Source organism: Bos taurus, chromosome 2 (genome assembly GCF_002263795.3).
Source record: "Bos taurus isolate L1 Dominette 01449 registration number 42190680 breed Hereford chromosome 2, ARS-UCD2.0, whole genome shotgun sequence".
In the NCBI taxonomy this organism is placed as follows: Eukaryota; Metazoa; Chordata; class Mammalia; order Artiodactyla; family Bovidae; genus Bos; species Bos taurus.
In genome coordinates, this window is record NC_037329.1 from 126,786,908 (window position 1) to 126,806,413 (window position 19,506).

Here is a 19,506-nt window from a genome sequence, read left to right on the forward strand (position 1 = left end):
GCCCCCGGGGGCTGGGAGCAAGTGTAGCATTCTCTGTGGGCCAGCTCTTTGCGGGGTGGAGGTCTGCAGGGAGGATATGGGATTCACGGAGCTGCAGGTTGAGAGTGGCAATAAGGAGGCAACCCCATAAAGACGTATCACGGCTCTCCATTCCAGAGCCCAGCACTGAAGACCCAGGGCAAGCTGAACACGAGACCTGGAAAGGTAGGGGGCGCTGGGGTTGGGGGGCAAATGGGTGAGAGAGCAGGAGGCGGAGGTTCCGGGGACGGGCCCTAAGGACCCCTCTGGGCCTTCTTGCAGATTATCCTCTTCTCAGAGCCTGGCTGCCAAGGCAGCCGCAGGGAGGTCTGGGAAGATGCTGATGATGCTTCCGGCTGGGCCCGTGTGGCCTCCGTACGGGTGGTCCGAGGCTGGTGAGTGCGGAGCTCCCGGTGGGCTCTGGCGTGTGAACCTTGGGGATGTGAGGACAGTGAGAAGTGCCCACTGAGGGCAGAAGCCCCGCCCCCCCGCCATAGCTACCCAGAGACCCTGCCTTGCAGGGACATCCTCCCCACCCAACTCCATTCAATGACCCTAGGTCTCTGTGCCCACAGCTGGGTGCTGCACGAACAGCCAGGATTCCAGGGCCAGAAGCTGGTCCTGCCTCAAGGGGATATGGAACTTGGAGCCCCAGGATCAGCATGGAGTAGCCAAGGCATCGGCTCCCTGAGGAGGGTCGTCCGGGTGAGTGGCTGGGTGTGGGGGACCAGATGTTGCCTCATCTACCCTAAGTCCCAGGCCTTGAGGAGGAAGACAGAGACACCTAGAGCTGGGATTTCTGGGAGAGATCACAGGATTGGAGCCTGAAGAGGGTTTATACCTGTATAGAGTCCTGACCGTGGAGCCAATTGGAGAAGAAAGGGATTCTGGGGGATGCTCAGCCTGGCTTGCACTAGCTCCAGCTGGAGCTTGGGGAAGGATGGAGTTAGAGCAACAGAAATGGGTGGGGGTGGCTGTGGGCACTCACCACCCACCCAGGGCCCAGGCGTTCAGGCCCACAGCCAGAGTTGAGGTGCCGCGTATAGATGCACGCACACACAGATGTTTCCCTGGTAGCTCAGTGCTAAAGAATCTGCCTGCCAATGCAGGAGACAGGGGTTTGGTCCCTGGGTCAGGAAGATCCCTTAGAGAAGGAAGTCGCAACCCACTCCAGTGTTCTTGCCTGGGAAATCCCATAGACAGGAACATGGCCAGCTATAGTCCATGGAGTCGTAAAGAGTCGGACACGACCAAAGGGACTAAACAACAGGACGTGGTCGGAAAGGGCACAGCCAGTATTACAGTTTCATGTCGCTAAGGAGGGGAAGTACCATGGTCAGAACACAAATTTACAAATCACTAAAATTAAGCTGACAAAACCATCTTGGACACCAGAGAGACCCAGAAGAGAAAGCGGAAATCTAAAATCAGGGCCTAACAGACGTTTTGGGATTTTTTTCTTCTTCTTCTTCTTTTTTAATGGAAGGACAAAATAACCCTTGAGTCCAGAGCTGTTGCAATACTCCTGGTAAGAGAGGAAGAGAATCTTATGTTAACTAGGGCAGTGGCCTGGCCATGCAAAAGAGGGGACGAGAATTTTCAAAGCCTCTCCAGAAACACAGAGGTGTTTGTAGACAATTTATTGTGAGCTTCTCACCATAAATTCATCTTCATGTGGGAGGTAATGAGGTACAAAAGAGAGCCAAGGGCTTTGAAGTCCGGTGGACTTGGGTTCCTTTTATTCAGTCAGCATTGATTCGGTGCCTAGTGTGCTCCAGGCACTGGGACGTGCTGGGTTGCAACAGTGAACAAAAACTGCACTGCTCTGTTCTTGGCCCCTGCCACTTACAGGCTGGGTGCCCTCAGGCAGCCCACTTAACCTCACTGGGTCTGACTTTCCTAGTCTGTGAACGCCGTTAACACTTCCCGCTGGGAAGACCGAATGAGAAGGGGTAGGACAGGACCTTAGCATATGTCTTACACTCAGTAGATGTTTCATAAACATTTAAAAAATACTTATTTATTTACTTATTCAGCTATGCTGGGTCTTAGTTGCAGCATCTGGGGTCTAGTTCTCTGACCAGGGATCAAACCTGGGCCCCCTGTATTGGGAGCTCAGCATCTTAGCCACTGGATGACCAGAGAAGTCCCTGTTTCATAAACATTTGATGAAGAAGTGAGTGAATAAAAATGATCCTGATGAAGAAGAAGCACCCAGAAATGTGGAAAGGACCTGTAGCTTCCTGAGATGCAGTGCAGGTGGAGGCCAGTTTCAGTTCAGTTCAGTCACTCAGTTGTGTCTGACTCTTTGTGACCCCATGGACTGCAGCATGCCAGGCCTCCCTGTCCATCACCAACTCCCAGAGTTTACTCAAACTCATGTCCATAGAGTCGGTGATGCCATCCAACCATCTCATCCTCTGTCATCCCCTTCTCCTCCTGCCTTCAATCTTTCCCAGCATCAGGGTCTTTTCCAGTGAGTCAGTTCTTTGCATCAGGTGGCCAAAGTAGTGGAGTTTCAGCTTCAGCATCAGTCCTTCCAGTTTAGGAAGGGGTAGAAATTGGTATAGAATTGGAATTGTATATGAAGAAGGATCAAATTCAGATCTCCGGAAATGGCTGTCCATCCTGCCCATCCCTCCACCAGGCTGGAAATGAGGCTCCCAGAGGCAGGGCAAAGGGCATGGTACTTGGCAGGCTCCTGCTGAGAACTTTGGTCTTAGGTCCCAAAGGGCCAGCGAGGGACCAGCGAGGGCTTTGGACTCAGGCTTACCTGGCTGACATTGCAGAGAACACCCCAGTTGTTTCTGGCTTCTGGGGAGAAGCCCCTGGCAGCCCCAGCTGAACAGACTTAGGGAGGCAGGTGTGGACGGGGGTAGTCTCTGAAGGGTGATGGGTGGTTTTGTTTTTGTTTTTATCTTTTGACTATGCCACACGGCATATGGGATCTTAGTTTCCTGACCAGGGATTGAACCCATGCTCCCCTGAATTGGCAACGGAGCCTTAACCACTGGCTGTTGTTGTTCAGTTGCTAAGTCATGTCCGACTCTTTGTGACCCCATGGACTGCAGCATGCCAGGCTTCCCTGTCTTTCACTATCTCTCACAGTTTGCTCAAACTCATGTCCATCGAGTTGGTGATGTCATCCAACAATCTCATCCTCTGTTGTCCCTTCTCCCCCTGCCCTCAACCTTCCCAGCATCAGGGTCTTTTCCAATGAGTTGGCTCTTCACATCAGGTGGCCAGAGTATTGGAGCTTCAGCTTCAGCATTAGTCCTCCAATGAATATTCAGGGTTTATTTCCTTTAGGAATGAGTGGTTGGATTTCCTTGCCGTCCAAGGGACTCTCAAGAGTCTTCTCCAGCACCGCAATTCAAAAGCATCAATTCTTTGGCACTCAGTCTCCTTTATTGTCCAATTCTCACATCCATACGTGACTCTGGAAAAACCATAGCTTTGACTCTATGGACTTTTGTCAAGCAAAGTGATATCTCTACTTTTTAATACACTGTCTAGGTTTGTCATAGCTTTCCTTCCAAGGAGCAAACGTCTTTCAATTTCACGGCTGCAGTCACCATTCGCAGTGATTTGGGAGCCCAAGAAAATAAAGTCTGTCACTACTTCCACTTTTCTCCCTCTATTTGCCATGAAGTGATGGGACTGGATGCCATGATCTTAGTTTTCTGAATGTTGAGTTTTAAGCCAGCTTTTTCACTCTCCTCTTTCACCCTTATAAGAGGCTCTTTAGTTCCTCTTCACTTTCTGCCATTAGAGTGGTATCATCTGCATAGATGAGGTTATTGATATTTCTCCCAGCAATCTTGATTCCAGCCTGTGATTCATCCAGCCTGGCATTTTGCATGATGTACTCTGCATTTAAGTTAAACAAGCAGGATGACAGTACACAGCCTTGTCACACTCCTTTCCCAATTTTGAGTCAGTTAGTTGTTCCCTGTCTGGTTCTAACTGTTGCTTCTTGACCTGCATACAGATTTCTCAGAAGGCAGGTGGTCTGGTCCCATCTCTTCAAGAATTTTCCAAAGTTTGTTGTGATTCACACAAAGGTTTTAGCATAGTCAATGAAGCAGAAGTAGATGCTTTCCTGGAATTTCCTTGCTTTCTCTATGACCAACGAATGTTGGCAATTTGATCTATTGTTCCTCTGCCTTTTCTAAATACAGCTTGTACATCTGGAAGTTCTTGGTTCACATATTGCTGAAGCCTAGCTTGAAGGATTTTGAGCATAATCTTGCTAGCATGCGAAAGTGAGTGCAATTGTACAGTAATTTGAACATTCTTTGGCATTGTCCTTCTTTGGGATTGGAATGAAAACTAACCTTTTTCAGTCCTGTGGCCACTTCTGAGTTTTCCAAATTTGCTGGCATATTGAGTGCAGCACTTTAACAGCATCATCTTTTAGGATTTGAAATAGTTCAGCTGGCATTCCATCGGCTCCACTAGCTTTGTTCGTGGTAATACTTCCTAAGGTCCACTCGACTTCACACTCCAGGATGTCTAGCTCTAGCTGAGTGACCACACCATCGTGGTCATTGGGGCCATTATGACTCCCTCTTCCAGGGAGGTCCAAGGTGCTGTTTTACACTTCATTTTCCCACGCTTCTCCTTCTGCAGGATTACATTACCCCAGAGATCAGTCTGTACTCTGAGGAGGGCCTCAAAGGGGAGCAAGTGAAGCTGACTGAGGCCTTGGAGGACCCCCAGGGCCTGGAGAGGCCCCTGCAAATGGCATCTGCCACTGTTTCTGCAGGACTGTGAGTCTGGGCTTTCTGGAAGCCCTTCATTTAACACTCACTCCGCTGGGTGCTGGGGACACAGAGGTGACAGGACATGGTTCCTGCCTGCGAGATGTGCTCAGCGTACTGGTGGGGCCAGGAAGGAAGCACACAGTAGCAATCCGGAATTCCAGGATGGAGGAGCATGGGGCTGCAGGAGCAAAGAACAGCGCCAAACCAGCCCAGGTCAGAGAAGCCTTCCTGGAGGAGGAGACTCCTCAGCTGGGATGAACTGGCTCCGTGAAGGCAGGGACTTCATACGTTTTGTTCACTACTGTGTCCCTGATGCCTGAAGCAGGACCTGGCATGGGGTAGATGGCCCTGAATATCTGTTAATTGAATGAATGGGGGGGGTGGGGGAGAGTATACTGGAACCTACAAAGGCCCAGAGGTGAGAGATCTAAGCTTTGAAAGTTCAGTCTGGCCAGAGAAAGCAGCACAACTGGGGAGATGGGAGGCCCAGGAGGAAGGCCTCTTTGTGCAGCTGGGCTGTATCATGAGGCTAATGGGGAATTTTAAGCAGGTATGGGTGTTAGAAAGAACTCTCAGCCTCTGTGTGCAATTAGGGTCAGGTCAGAAGAGAGATCAATGGACTGGCTGCTACAGGAGATGGTGGGGGCCTGAAATGTTCTCCAGAGTTCCCTTGATCAGGGCCTCTCCCCCAAAACTCAATCCTTCCCTCTGCACCTTCCACCCCATCCACTACTCTGTATTCCTGGGAGTCTAGGGTGCAGCTACTTCTCTGCCTTCCTCCAGGTGGCTTCTATACCCCAAACCCTTCTTTGAAGATACTCCCTGTATTCTGGAGCCTGGAGAGTATCCCACCTCAGAGGCCTGGGGAGCATCAGACCCCAGCATGGGCTCCCTGAAGCCCATGAGATTGGTAAGGGGTAGGTGGGCCCAGTAGCCTTGCCCTGCAGTCTGGCAGAAGAGGCAGGGCCTGGGAACTCCTACTGGGAATAGGAGTCGAGGAGAGGGAGGATTTGATTCTAAGGGAAGGGGGGAGGACATGGGATTGGCCATTTTTAAGGGTCTCAGGAACAAGTCAACCCAAGGTCACCAGCCCCAGTCTGTCTCTCCCCACCTCTGGGCTGGGGTCTCACTCTGTCTTCTCTGCAGGGCTGCCCAAGTGTGGAGAGGCCAGGGGAGCCCAAGGTAAGAGCCTAGGCTTCAGGGTCAAACAGGGCCTTTGGGTAGGGGGTGTGTATGCGTGTGTATGCATCATGGCCTGGACTAGAAGATGGAGAGGAGGGTGCTGGGGCCAGAGGCTGGGTCTTGGGGCAGGTGGTGGTGGTGATGGTGGAACCTGACTGATTCACTGGGAACCCACTTTTGATGTGGAAGGACCAGGTCACAGGTCAGAGAAGAGAAAGGAGTCAGGTGAGGGCATGGGGCTCAAGTGAGGAACTGGGAGGGCTTAGCTCTGGGCTGATGCTGGCAAGAGTCATCCAGGGATGGCTGGGTGGGTTTGGTCCAACCCCACACCACCCCTTCCCCCACAGGCTGTGGTGTATGAGGCCCCAGGGTTTCAGGGCCGGAGCTGGGAAGTGAACAGAGACATCTACAACCTGCAGCAGCCAGAGGATAGCCAGAGCCCCAACTTGGCGTCTGTGGGGTCCCTGCGAGTTCTCGGGGGCTGGTGAGGACTCAGGACCCTTCCTTCTACCTCATCCTCCCCAGTGGCCTCTACCCTCCAGGGTGGGGAGTGACCTGGGCTGCCTGGGGGTGGGGGCAGCTATTTCACAATCCCGAGGGCTTCCTGTGACTCCCTGTTTGTCTGTCTCCCCCTGCTCAGCTGGGTGGGCTACGAGAAGGAGGGTTTCCGGGGTCACCAGTATCTGCTGGAAGAGGGAGAATACACTGATTGGTCACGTTGGGGAGGCTATAACGAGGTGTTAACCTCCCTGCGGGTCATCCGAACGGTAAGCAAGAGCAATTGGGACATTCAGCTGGTACCCTCTGTTGAGAAAATTTGTGCCTACTCTCCTTGTTCTCCAGAGTAGAGGAAGTCTTCCTGGAGTCTAGCCTCTCTCCCTCCTGCTGCCCTTCCCCAGCCCACCTGATCACCTCACCCCAAAGTCCTTTAGTGGGATGCGTCCTAGGGGTCTGGATACTCCCAGGGGTTTCCTTCTGTCCGTCCGTGAGCCGGGAGCAATCTGACTGTCACTCGGGCCCAGGACTTCGGGGACCCGGCCGTGGTGCTGTTTGAGGCCATGGACTTCGAGGGGCCGGGCGTGGAGGTGAGCGAGGCACTGCCAGACGTGGAGCTGGCGGGACACGGCCCCAGAACGCAGGCGATCCACGTTCTCAGCGGCGTGTGAGTGACTAGGGGCCTCCGGGTAGCTGGGCGGGCCGGGGGCGGCTCCAGCAGAGGCTTCGGCTCCGCCCCACTGACCCGCACCCCGCCCTTCCTGCAGGTGGGTGGCGTATCAGGAGGTGGGCTTCTCCGGGGAGCAGTACGTGCTGGAGAAGGGCGTGTACCGCAACTGCGACGACTGGGGCTCGGGCAACAGCGCCCTCGCCTCGCTGCAGCCCGTCCTGCAGGTGCGTGGCGGCTGCAGGAGCCGGGCCTCTTGGTGGGGAGGGGTCTGGGGTCTGGGCTGTGCCCACTTCAGTGCAGGTGGGACTAGAAGGAGCAGGCCTGGAGCTCCTGGGGGCGGGGTCTCCTGAAAGTGGGCGGAGTCAACACAGACCCTGGACTAAGCGTGAACTGCGGAAAGGATCAGGAATATTGACACTGGAGGCGTTGAGGCTAGGGGCTAGTACTCTTGTTGAATCTCAAAACTTTGGTCCCTTTCTTCAGGTCGGGGAGCACAATCTGCACTTTATCTCAAAGGTAAGGAGGTGGTGGAGGGCCTCTGTCTCACCCTCATTTAAAATCTCTCCCTCTCTTCCCCATTCTCTCCCCCCAACTCCATCACCCTCCTTCACTCTCATCTCTTCCCGTCTCTGCTGCCAGATTCAGCTTTTCTCCGGCCCCGACTTCCTGGGTGACCACATCTCTTTTGAAGATGACCAGAGCTCTCTGCCCACCTCCTTCCAGCCCCAGTCTTGCCGAGTCCACGGCGGCAGGTGAGGACGTGGGAAAGGGGAGACGTGGGCCTGTGGGCACCTGCCCTGAAGCGCTTAGCTCAGCTTGGAAATCGAGGCTGTAGTTAGAAGGTCTTTCTTTCAAATGACTTCCTTCCTTTGGCTTCCTTGGGATTAGCTCTTCTGCCCCGAGAATCATTCAATCTTAAAAGAAAAAAAGCAAAATAAAGTTTTAATAGCAAATGTAAACATTGTAGACAGTATAAAGAACTTCAGTTTTGTTTTATTCACCTCTCTGCCTTTTTTTTTTTTTTTTTCGGTAGAATATTTTAAATCTCCAACCCAACATAAAATTTCACAGGTAAATAATTCAATATATATCTCTAACAAGAAAGGACACACGGCCTCAAGTTATTATCACATATAATAAAATGAGCAGTAATTTATTATTACCTAATACCCAGTCCCAGAGAAGGCAATGGCACCCCACTCCATTACTCTTGCCTGGAAAATCCCATGGACGGAGGGGCCTGGTAGGCTGCAGTCCATGGGGTCTCGAAGAGTGGGACACGACTGAGTGCCTTCACTTTCACTTTTCACTTTCATGCATTGGAGAAGGAAATGGCAACCCACTCCAGTATTCTTGCCTAGAGAATTCCAGGGACGGGGGAGCCTGGTGGGCTGCCATCTATGGGGTCACACAGAGTCAGACACAACTGAAGCGACTTAGCAGCAGCAGCAGCAGTATCCATTGATGATAATTGCCTGGACTCTATTCCTTTAGAGGTTACAAAATGATTTTCTAAGTTTTGTTATTCATTCTACGTATACTAGCTGGAATACTTCTATAAAGAAGAACGTTCCCTTTTTAACTATTTATTTACCTGAAATACTTTCTGCAAAAAAGGCAGTTTGATCCTTTCCCAAGAGTCAGTGTTTGCCCCTTTCTTTTTATCAATTTTCAGAATAATTTTTGAATCAGTGCCCTAGCAACCGCCAAAGCTGACCGATGAAGATTTTTTTTTTAAGTATTGTTATGGACTCATGGGTTTTTATGTATATGAAAGGCTCCAGTCCTCTGGAGTCACTACTCTTTTGTGTACTCAAATTACTTCACCTTTGGCAAATGGAAGCCCCTCCAGATTGCTTCCTGGGTACTTTGAAAAAATTTATACGTTTATTTTTTACTGCATCGGGTCTTTGTTGCACCGCCAGGGTTTCTTTCTAATTGTGGCAGGTGGGCTGCCCCAAAGCATGAGGGATTTTAGTTCCCGCACCAGGGCTTTAACCCGAGTCTCTTGCATTGGAAGGTAGATTCTTAATCACTGAACCATCAGGGAAGTCCCTTTCCTGGGTACTTTTGATATGACCCCAATAGTTGTTTGTTTGTTTGTTTGTTTGTTTTAATAACTTCCTGTTTTTCTGGTACAATAAGATGTTCCTGGATCATTTTGTATATATTTTTTGCCTCTAACCTGGAGTCACTTCCCAATGAATCCTGGTTGCTTTTAATGGATAATGCTCTTTCAAGACCAAAATTTGCATGCTATGTGTTTCAAAATTCTAATACTGATACTACTACTAATAATACTGCTTCTAACAGTAAAACCCAGTGAATGCTGTTTGAGGTTTCTCTGTTGTTCTTTTTGTCCTCAGTATATTCATCTACATCCCATTAGGTATGTTATGTTCAAAATATTGTGTTGTTTACTTTTTTCTGTGTGGTTATGCCACCAACCTGATATACAATTAGGTTCATTTACATTGTTTATTTTAATTTTAGGAATACTTCTCATTTTTATTTAATCCTAGTTTTTAGTTACTGAAAATATTGATTGTGTTCCTATCTTAGCTTGAGCTAGTAACACAGTACCCTGGGTAGTTTAACAACAGGAATTTGTTTTCTCACAGATCTGGAGGCTGGGAACCCCAAGATCATGGTGTTGGTTGATTTGGTCCCCTGGTGAGGGCTCTCTTCTTGGCTGGCAGATGGCTGCCTTCTTGCTGTGTCCCCAGGGATCTCTTCCTCTGGTGGGCTCTTAGTTTCCCAATCAAGGTTGAACCCAGGCCCTTGGCAATGAAAGCTTGGAGTCCTAACCATTGGACTGCCAGGGAATTCCCCTCTTTCTTTTCTTATAAAGCACTAATCCCATGATAAGGGCTCCACCTTTATGACCTCATCTAAACCTAACTACCTCCCAAAGGCCATCACATTGGAGGTGAGGGCTTCAGCCTATGAATTCCGGGGAGATACACATTCAGTCCATAAGAGTTCCAAAGTTAAGACTTAAAAAACAAGTTACAGCTTTGTTCACACTACTTTTTCCTCTCCCACCCTCATTTTTTAAAATGTTTTTTCATTCATTCGTTGTTTTTTTTTAAGATATAAGCAAATATACACTATATATAAATTTGCATATACCTGTAGAAACCAAATATATTTTGTTTTCCTCCTTCTCCATTTTCTTTCACAATAGGAAGCATATTGCAACCTAATAAATATACTAAAGACTACTGAATTGTGTACTTTAAAAAAGTGAATTTTATGGTATGTGAATTTTATCTCAATTTTTTAAACAGGAAACATATTATCAACACTGTTATGCATCTTGTTTTTTTAGACTGTTTGAAGGTCACTTTATATCCCTTTGAAAGCTCTTCCTCATCCTTGTTGACTGCTGTGTTATACTCCAGATTCGTGCTTTATTCAACCAATCCCCAATTGATGGACATTTGGCTGCTGCCACTCTGCCACTGCAAACAATGTGTAATCACTAGCCTTGTGTATGTGTTGTTTCTCGAAGGGTGTCCTTGGAACAGATTCTGAGAAATAGGCTTGCTGAGTAATTGTGCATGGCGTTTGGCGTGACTGCCAGATTTCTCCTGAAGGGCAGTGTGAGTCCATTCAGTTCTTTCTTAAGTCTGACTTCAGTTCGTGCTGCTGCAGTGCCTGGTCATCCTTGGCCTCCCCTGGCCTGGGGGATCCCCATCAAGGTTGCATTCAGTCTGCTGTATCTCAGGGGGGCCGTGCAGGCCAAGGACAGGGTGGGCTCAAATACCTACTCATGTCCCCCTATTCTTCCCCTTCCTTCCCCAGCTGGATCCTGTTTGATGAGAAGAATTTTGAGGGTGAGCAGTACATTCTGTCTGAGGGCGAGTTCCCTACTCTTACAGCCATGGGCTGCCTGGCCTCCACCGTCCTGGGCTCTCTCCGGAAGGTGCCCCTGGTGAGTGCCCCTGTCCAGTTCCAGGCACCCCTGAGGCAGAGGTGAGCCTGCCTCTTCCCACTGCTGAGTGAGCTGTTGGGCTTAAATCCAGCCTTCCTCAGAATGACCCCAGGGCCTCTTGACCCCAGTGCTTCAAAGCCAGGTCAGCCTACCAGGGATTTATTGAGTCCCTGCTGAGATAGATCCTGGGGACCCTGAAATAAATCAGACACAGCCCTGCCTTCAAGGAACCCAGAAAGATTACAGCGCAGAGTGGTGTGTCCTGAAACCAGGGTGGGCCAGGGCCAGGAGAGGCTGGCGCTCGGGGTGGGCTGGGGGCAGGGGTGACCACTGAGGTGGTGGTTCTGGGCAGGGAAGAGTGAAACAGGAAGATGGCTCTGCTGCATGGGCAGAGAGGGGTGGGCGGGGGAAGGCAGTGGGGTGCTGCGACAGAGAACCAGGACAAATAATGATGTCCTGGACCAGGGACAAGTGGAGAGAAACAACACTGGCCCTGTTAAGGACCTGGGGTCTGTAGGACTTGGTGGCAGACAAGAGACCAGCGGGAGCAGCACAAGCAGAAGGGCTGGCCCTGACTTTACCACGCTCCAGGCGGGGCTAAAAGGCTTCCCGTGCTCCAGGACATCCCATCCTCACCGCAATCCTAGGAGCCATACAATTATTATCTCCCTTTTTCCCATGTGAAAACTGAGGCACAGAGAGGTCGTGCAGCTTGCTGCAGGCCACACAGCTGGTGATCGGCCAGGTTCTCCCAAGGCAGCCTGGCTCTGGAGTCCATGCTCTTTACAACTCCATGCTGGGCTCGGAAAACATACCTGGTTCTGGAGCCTGGCTGTAAGGGCCTTGAGCAAGTGGTTTCCTCCTTCCAGCCTCAGTTTCCCTCTAAGTGGGGATAATCATGGCACCTACATCTAGGGCTGTTAAGTTCTGATGAGATCAAGAAAAGCTCTTAGCACAGAATCTGGTGAGTTGGTCAGCCCTGAATACTCGTGAACTGATGTTATAATGACCAGGATTCTTATTCTTACTCTTCTTAGAAGTGCCATTTACCAGGGAGGCAGTATTAAGGCGGGGGGTGCCCATCCAGATCAGGCTGCATCTGACAATGTGGGCACCCCCAGCAGTGTCCGGGAGTCAGGGGCCCTGTGGGGTGCAGCTCAGGAGGAAGAGAGCCTGAAACACTGCCCTAGGAGTCACGCATCTGGAACTAGGGGGAGGGGGTGCTGAGGGTGGGGCTGTTATGGCCTCACCCTTTCTTTGTGGCCCCCGGCCTGCAGTACTTTTCCGAGCCATCCATTTTCCTGTATGGACTGGAGTGCTTCGAGGGCAAGGAGATTGAGCTCAGCGGGGAGGTGCGGAGCCTGCAGGCCGAGGGCTTCAACAATCATGTGCTGTCCGTGCGGATCAAGGGGGGCGTGTGAGTGTGTCAAGGGGAGGTGGGGGGCTACTAGTGAGGGAGGGGGGATCGGGCGTCTCCAGGTCTTCCCCCACTTTCCTTCCACTCCTGTCTAAGCCAGGAGGGAGCGGGGAAGGAGTGCAGGCTGGGAAGACTCACTGGCCCTCAGGACTTGGACCCCAGCCTGGGGGGCCTCTCCAGGACCCTACTCTGCCCTGCAAACCCCAGGGCTCCTTTCCCGCCTCCCTCTCCACCCGCTCCTGGGGCCCGAACCCCAGGCAAAGGAGTCCCGGCTTGAGAGAAGGGGAGCTGGAGATCGTCCTGACGGCCCTGCCTCCTCTCCTTCCTGTCTGTCTGTCTGTCTTCTTCGCTGTGTCTCTGGCGCTCGCTGGGTCCAGCTGGGTGCTATGCGAGCACAGCGACTTCCGGGGCCGCCAGTGGCTGGTGGGCAGCTGTGAGATCACCAACTGGCTGACATACAGCGGGACCCAGCGGGTGGGCTCCCTCTACCCCATCAAGCAGGTGGGTATCATGGCGGGTTGAGCACATCTGGGTCAGCCCGTCTGGCTGTGTGTCTGTCTGTCTGCGCGTGTCCCACATTTCCCAAATTCAGCGTTTATGTACTTTGGTCGTAATTTTTGTCCTACTATGATTCCTCTTGAACCGTTACGTCTTTAATATTTTCCTCTAAATCAACTCACTTTTTTCTTTTTTAACGTTATCTTTATCCTAAGGAATAATGTCCATAAGATCGTGGGTTTGATGTGTGTGTGTATGATTTTTCCTTAATAGACACTGATAAACACATTACCATTACTTTTTAAACAAGAAGGCTTATCCACATAAGCCTGAAAATTATCTCATGTACCACCCATTAGCGAGCACGCCTCACTTTGCCACGCCGTGTCTGTACCTATGTTTCTGTGTGTCTGTGAGTGCGCGTCTGGACCTGTGTTTCAATTATGTGCAATGAAGGCATGTGTGTGGAGGCCTGGCCACAGGGCGTGTGCGTGTGTGTGTGTGTGTGCACCCGTCTGAGGGCATTTCCGTGTTCATGATGGCGTTTGTATGCGTGTGTCCTCTGGCGGCAGTCTGTGGCAAACCTGTACATCTGTGAGAGTGTGTTTGTGACTGTGTGTGGCTGTACTTGTGACACTGTTGAAAGCATGTGTCTTCGTGTGAGGATACCTGTACGGTCCCTTGTAGAACATCATTGCTAGAAGAAATCTTGGAGATTATCTCCAACCCTCACATTGTACAGATGGAGAAATAAAGGCCCAGACAAGTAGACAAGGATTTGCTCTACCATCTTTGCGAGTGGTTTACCTCCATGGCCCTCAGTTTTCCTCATCTATAAAATGGGGGTGATATGTATGATCGAGCTGTTTTGAGAATTGAATAACGCTGTAAAGCCCTCAGAACAGTGTGGAATGTCAACAGACACTGGCTGTGATTACCGTTATTACTGTCACCTCCACCCAAGACCCCTGGGTGATTTGCGGCCAAGCCAGTGTCCGCCCCGGTTCCTCTGTCTGGTTCCTCTGTCTGGTTCTTCTCCAGACTTTTAGCAAACCTGAGTGCCTGCTGTGAAGTCAGCAGGGGGAGCAAAGAGTGTACCTGCTGGCATGTGTCCCTGTGTCTATGTCTGCCATCCTCCTGTGTGGCCATGTGGATCTGGGGTGTAGCTGCCAGTGTGTCTGTGTGCATCTCTACAGATGTACAACTGTGTGGGTATGTGCTGTGAGTGTGCCCTCGGCATATGTGTGAGAAAGAAGGAGTGACTTAGAAGCAGGGTCCAGGTCGGTTTGGGGCAGGAGGGAGAGCCTGGGAGCTCGGGTTACTAGAGGGTCCAGAGTTGAGGGCACTGGGGGCCCAAGTGGGAGCATCCCTGCCCAGAGAGCCCTGACTCTAGACTCCCCCAACTCACCAGCGCCGGGCTTATTTTCGCCTCTGGAATGCGGCACTGGGGGGATTCCTGACTGTGCCAGACCACGTGGAAGACATGAAGGCGGGCCGCGTGGTGGTCTCTGAGCCCCAAGCCGGAGGCAGCAACATCTGGTTCTACGAGGATGGGCTACTGAAGAACCAGGTATGGGTTTAGGGGCTGGGACAGTGACACCAGGGCCCCCAGACCCTCACAAGCCCACCTTCAGGAGTCCCAGCCTGTGCTCAGTCGGGAACAGGAGCCAGTCTTGGGCCAGAGAGGCAGAGAGATACAGACACCAGGACCCTGGGGAGTTGGAGAAGGCAGGCTGCGGACCCTTGGGCAGTTCAGGCTCTTCTCTGGGTCTGTCTCTCATCTGCAAAACAAAGGGGCGGGACCAGAGGCTTCTAAGGGACCTCCCAGCTCTGATAACCTGTGACAGATCTGGGTCCTATTATTAATGATAGATTCGGGAATTCTCTGGTGGTCCAGTGATTAGGACTTGGGGCTTTTACTGCCAGGCACCCAGGCTTGAACCTGGTTGGGAAATCAGATCCCACAAGTCATGAGGCATGGCCAAAAGGAAATTATAGATTCACTGCACAAATCTTTCCTGAACACCCACCAGGTGTTCGGCCCTCCTGAAGCTTGCTTCCTAGTGGGGAGAGAAAGAAATGGCTTCAATGAGCCCTAGGTGCTGAAAAGTGCAATAGAGGAAAAATAAATGAAAAAAAGGAAAATAGGGAATACCAGTATCTCTGACAAGGGGAGCCCTTCCTGAGAAAGTGGCGGTGGAGGGGACACCATGCAGATGTCTTCCTGTGAACATCATGATGTCTTCACGTGAACATCGCATGCAATCCCTAGAGGGCACTAGAGGGCAGGTCCTATTATACTTCCGTTTTATAGGTGAGGAAACCAGAGCACAGAGTTTAGTAACTGGCTGAAAGTCACATAGCCAGTAAGTATGTGGAAGTTTGCTGCTACAGCCTGTGCTTCAAGAGTCAGTCATGGAAGCCTTCCTGGAGGAGTTCATATTTTCCCAGCTCTTTGATGGTTTCTCACGTTGAACCAGAACTATTTCAACAACCATCCCCCCTGGAAAACAGCTCAGAAAGATCAAGAAATTTGCCCAGAGTCACAGTCCACGAGAGCCAGAAATTCAAAGCTGGGTGTATCAAAGGTGTCTTAGGTTTGGCAGAGTCCCTGGGGGAGGGCCGGTGCCTGACGACCTCCTGGGGGCCTCAGGTGGCCCCCACTATGAGCCTGCAGGTGATTGGCCCCCCCAGCACAGGCTCCAAGGTGGTGCTGTGGGCTGAGAGCCGCCTGCCCCGCCAGACATGGAGCATCAGTGAGTTGGGCTACATCTGCAGCCACATGTTTGAAGGTCGGATCCTAGATGTGAAAGGTAAGTTGGGCATGTGTGTGGGAGAAGGCTCTTGAGGGCAGTGGAGTCCCTAGCTCTTTGTGACCATCTCCCCGTCTCTTACCCCATCCCCCGCAGGTGGCCGGGGCTACGACCGGGACCACGCAGTGCTGTGGGAGCTGGCCAAGGACAGGGCGTCCCAGATCTGGACTGTCCATGTGCTTTGAAGCCTCCCTGCCACCCCCCAGCCCTGGAGGCTCTCCCTGGGATGACATGTTTTTATAGGGTTTTTTGTTGTAACATAAACTATTTTATACTATGCTCCCAGGTATCCTTGACGCTGCACCTTGATATTTGGGGTCGGGGGGGGGGTGGTGGCAGGAGTGAGGTTTTATTCACCTGCCTTCTGACTTGCCTAAGGCTCAGATGGACTTGCTTCTTCCCTCCTTCCCGTTCTGGCGTTCAGATGCAAGGCCTGCCTCTGCCACCAGAGGGAGCCCTGGGACCAGACTGACTGCCAAGCCTGATCTTGTCGCTGCCCCCCTCCCCCAAATGATGTGTTCCGGGAACATGGGCTTTGGGAGCACAAACATAAACCAAGCCTTGGTCCCTGCGCTCAGGCAACTCACAGTCCAGTGGAGGAGTCCAATGGGTAGGGTGATACATTCAGTGACAGGCTAAGAAAGGAAGTGGAGGTGGGCACAGGGGAGGGCGTGAAACCATTTAGAGGCACAAGGCATGGACCACTGCCCGGAGGAGGGAATCTTCACCCGCCATGTGGAGGATGAGGAGTCAGCCGGGCTAGAGGATGGCAGAGGGATGCAAACAAATTCAGGGGTGGAAACCTGGAAGTCCAGTGTGATGGGGGCAGTGTGGGCCGGGCGAGAGAGGCAAGTGGGAGCCACACCCCAGAGGGCCTCACCCACCAGGGCTCCTCTCAATTTCTCCCAACCCTGGTCTCAGGCCCTAAAGGTTTGATCTCAGTCAGATAAGCCTGGACAGGGGGTCTTGGTTCCTAACCCAGCTCAGAGAGGGTAGGACATAGTCCTTCAATCTAGCAGACACTTGGCCCCTTGGCCGAGGTCCTCCGGGAAGAGGCAGAGATGGGGACTTATCCAGGGTCCCTTTCCCTCTCTGTTGATCCCAATTCCAAGAGGGGTACAAGTGGTTAGAGCAGCTGTATGTCCTTCCTGCCTTCTAACCCATGGGTACGTGGGAAAGAACTGGACAGCAGCCTCTTCACCTTTCTCAGTCCCCTGTGGTTGGAGGCGTGATGACAGGAGGCTGGCTGTGAGGGAACCGCTAGAGGTTGGGTGGGCAGTTCTCTCTGAATCTGTTGTTCTGAAGAAACTCAGGTACTGCAGTGGGGGACTCGCCTCTGTAACTGTGGATGCCCAAGGTCTGGGTGGGGGCGTGTGGGTCCTCTGGGACCTCCCTTCTTGAACTCCCAGGGACCAGTGACCAAATGCCACTAAAGAGAGGGTGACTACAGCAGGTTCTGGGCTGGGTTCTTTCAAGGGGATCCAAACGGGTAGGGCCCCAGCTTCCAGACTTTGGGGCAGGGAAGGTGGGGTGGGAGCTGCCTGGTGCCACCTCTCCTGCTGATGGGGACACAGGCAGCCCCTGGGTGCTGGCTCTTCGGGTCTGGTGATGTCCAGTGACCACACGTAGGACCCTGCTCCAAGTACACAACAGCTTTATTGAGCCCCGGCTGGGTGGTGCTTCCTCCTCCATGTTAGAACCTCCCTGTGTTGGCCATGGGCACCCCCCAAGCTCTGCCCGTCAATTCCTACAAACTGCTCATCTCTAGCATCAGTGCCTCCCAAGGATTGGGGGTGCTTCTCCTGCTAGTGATGATGGCCGCCATCTTGGGGGGGATGGGATGAGGGCTGGGGCGTGTCACCTCAGGTGAGGTGGAAGAGCTGGATGAGGGTGTTGGTCAAGAAGAAAAGGATGCTGCCACCGGCCAGGCTGCCGAAGGCTGGGGAGCCACTTCGGGGTTTCTTGGAGGTGCTGATGGTATGGTTTCCCAGGACTCCAGTTTGTATCTGCAAGAGGAGAAGTGGGGCAAGCCCGGGGAGGGGTGAGTCTCAGGTGTGTTGTTTAGAGACACAGTTCTCCCACCCCCAGACTGCAGCCCCTGGTTCCCTGTCCCAAGGGTCGTGACTTCTGCCACGAGGTCCTGTGGGGAGGGCTGGCTGCTTCGGGCCATGACGCAGGCAGGGTCAGAGGCAGTCCCCAGTCTATGTGCCCTGGAACCTTTCTTTCACGTCCACCAGGCCACCCGCACCTCCAGTATGCAGGAGATAGGGAAATCTGTGGCCCCAGACCTTGACCTTAATAGCCCAGCCAGGGCCTTAGCCTCTCTGAACCTGTTTCCTCATCTAGTGAATGGGAAGAAGAGCCCATCACAGTCGTGGGGGAGGTCACATGAGACTGGGCTGGAGAAAAGGTGCTTGGTAGCGTGTGGGTGGGTGGGGGTAGGGAGGGTGTGGCTTTTTCCCCCAAAGAGATGGCCAGATGGTGATCAGGCTGTTCTCAAAGCCTGATCACCCTGCAACTAAAGCTGCCCTTGATGGAGATTAAGCTGTTTCTGATGGCGACCAAGGTGTCCTTAATGCTTGATCAGGCTGTTCTCGATGGAGAACTCGATGGCTCCCTTCTCTACCGACTAGCATGTGAGATGCTGCCAAAGCCACCTCTTGGAATAGCAGTTGATCTTGAGACTCTAGCTGTTTCTGGAATGGGAGATTTCTATCTTAGCATTGCCAAACACTCAGGCTCCTCACCTGGGGTGGGGGTTCCCTGCTACCTCCATCAGGCTCCATTTGAACCTCTCCCTGGCCCCCCTCCCAACAGGACCATTTCCCCAGTTTCCCTGTGGGTTGATGCCATCGTCACTCAGGGCTGTCTTCCCAAGCCTCTTCATCCTCTGTTATTCCACAACACCCCTTGGGGGCTTCAGTATGCTGGCACCCTGTCAGGGTGCCCCAGCCTCAAGTACCAGAGGCAGCAATGCTCAGCGGAAACCCTCCAACAGTCTGACCCTAACCAGAAGAACTGGAAGACTGGGAGCTAGGCGTCTGGAGGCCTTGGTTCCCATGGAAGGGGAGGTCTGAGGAGCCTGGGGTGGTGCTTCCAGGGACTCCAGGGGGCTGCTCTTACCTGAATCATAATCAGGAGGCTGATGGTGAAGAGGAGGAAGAGGAAGCCTTTCATTTTGGGAGGCTCTCCGCGGCTCTCTTGGTAGCAGCTTTTGGAGATGAACTCAGGGCTGTCTGCAGGCCTCTTTGGGCTTGGCTGCTTTTGAAGGAGGGTAAAGCAGGGAGGCGGGGTGGAGGGAAAGGAAGGAGGGCCTCTGGGGTGGGGTGGGTACTGCTGCTCTTCTACAGACCTTGCGATTGAGGATGCCAGGCCCCAGCTCCACAGCTCTGGCAGGTGACAGACGGTTCTGGAGTGGAACTGGGGCACATCCCAGGAGATGGGAGGTGGGCAAACCCAGAGGCAGCTGGGGGGCAGTAAAGAGGGCCCTGGGCTTAGAGTCCTGCAGAATGGGGATTGAATCTTGGTTTAATCACCTATCAATTCTGGGACCCGGGGCCAGAAACTGTACCTCTCTGAAAGAACTGCCAGAGAATTACAAACATATGGTATTATTAAAAGGAGATTGGGGCAGGGGATAGGCGCTGAAGGAGGAAAAGCTGGGATAAATTTAGGTTTCAAAGTAAGGTTGTGGACCATTCCAAGATTGA

General features: G+C 52.2%; 2 protein-coding genes across 4 annotated transcripts in view; one reads left to right on the forward strand and one right to left on the reverse strand.

The window, feature by feature from the left end:
* Window positions 1-16,073, forward strand: part of CRYBG2 (crystallin beta-gamma domain containing 2) — a 29,514-nt gene extending 13,441 nt beyond the window's left edge. For 2 of the 3 annotated variants that reach the window (NM_001429027.1, NM_001109791.2), the window contains 18 exons: window positions 157-204; window positions 301-413; window positions 594-723; window positions 4,651-4,790; window positions 5,568-5,694; window positions 5,931-5,966; window positions 6,314-6,450; window positions 6,607-6,733; window positions 6,989-7,128; window positions 7,229-7,355; window positions 7,615-7,647; window positions 7,771-7,883; window positions 10,939-11,068; window positions 12,346-12,485; window positions 12,863-12,986; window positions 14,395-14,553; window positions 15,637-15,796; window positions 15,893-16,073. In NM_001429027.1, the coding sequence (NP_001415956.1) occupies window positions 157-204; window positions 301-413; window positions 594-723; window positions 4,651-4,790; window positions 5,568-5,694; window positions 5,931-5,966; window positions 6,314-6,450; window positions 6,607-6,733; window positions 6,989-7,128; window positions 7,229-7,355; window positions 7,615-7,647; window positions 7,771-7,883; window positions 10,939-11,068; window positions 12,346-12,485; window positions 12,863-12,986; window positions 14,395-14,553; window positions 15,637-15,796; window positions 15,893-15,981 (2,073 nt within the window). In that variant the 3' untranslated portion in view covers window positions 15,982-16,073. Of the gene's footprint in view, window positions 1-156; window positions 205-300; window positions 414-593; window positions 724-4,650; window positions 4,791-5,567; window positions 5,695-5,930; window positions 5,967-6,313; window positions 6,451-6,606; window positions 6,734-6,988; window positions 7,129-7,228; window positions 7,356-7,614; window positions 7,648-7,770; window positions 7,884-10,938; window positions 11,069-12,345; window positions 12,486-12,862; window positions 12,987-14,394; window positions 14,554-15,636; window positions 15,797-15,892 lie in introns of those variants that run through there. The other variant, XR_009496773.1, reaches the window with a different exon arrangement.
* A 1,355-nt stretch (window positions 16,074-17,428) lies between these two features.
* CD52 (CD52 molecule) lies at window positions 17,429-19,207 on the reverse strand. Its single transcript, NM_001198996.1, has 2 exons — window positions 18,920-19,207; window positions 17,429-17,802 (listed from the first exon to the last, which is right to left on the reverse strand). Exons 1-2 carry the CDS (start codon window positions 18,971-18,973, stop codon window positions 17,659-17,661), a joined length of 198 nt encoding a protein of 65 aa, NP_001185925.1. The 5' UTR covers window positions 18,974-19,207; the 3' UTR covers window positions 17,429-17,658.
* Between the last annotated feature and the right edge of the window lie 299 nt (window positions 19,208-19,506).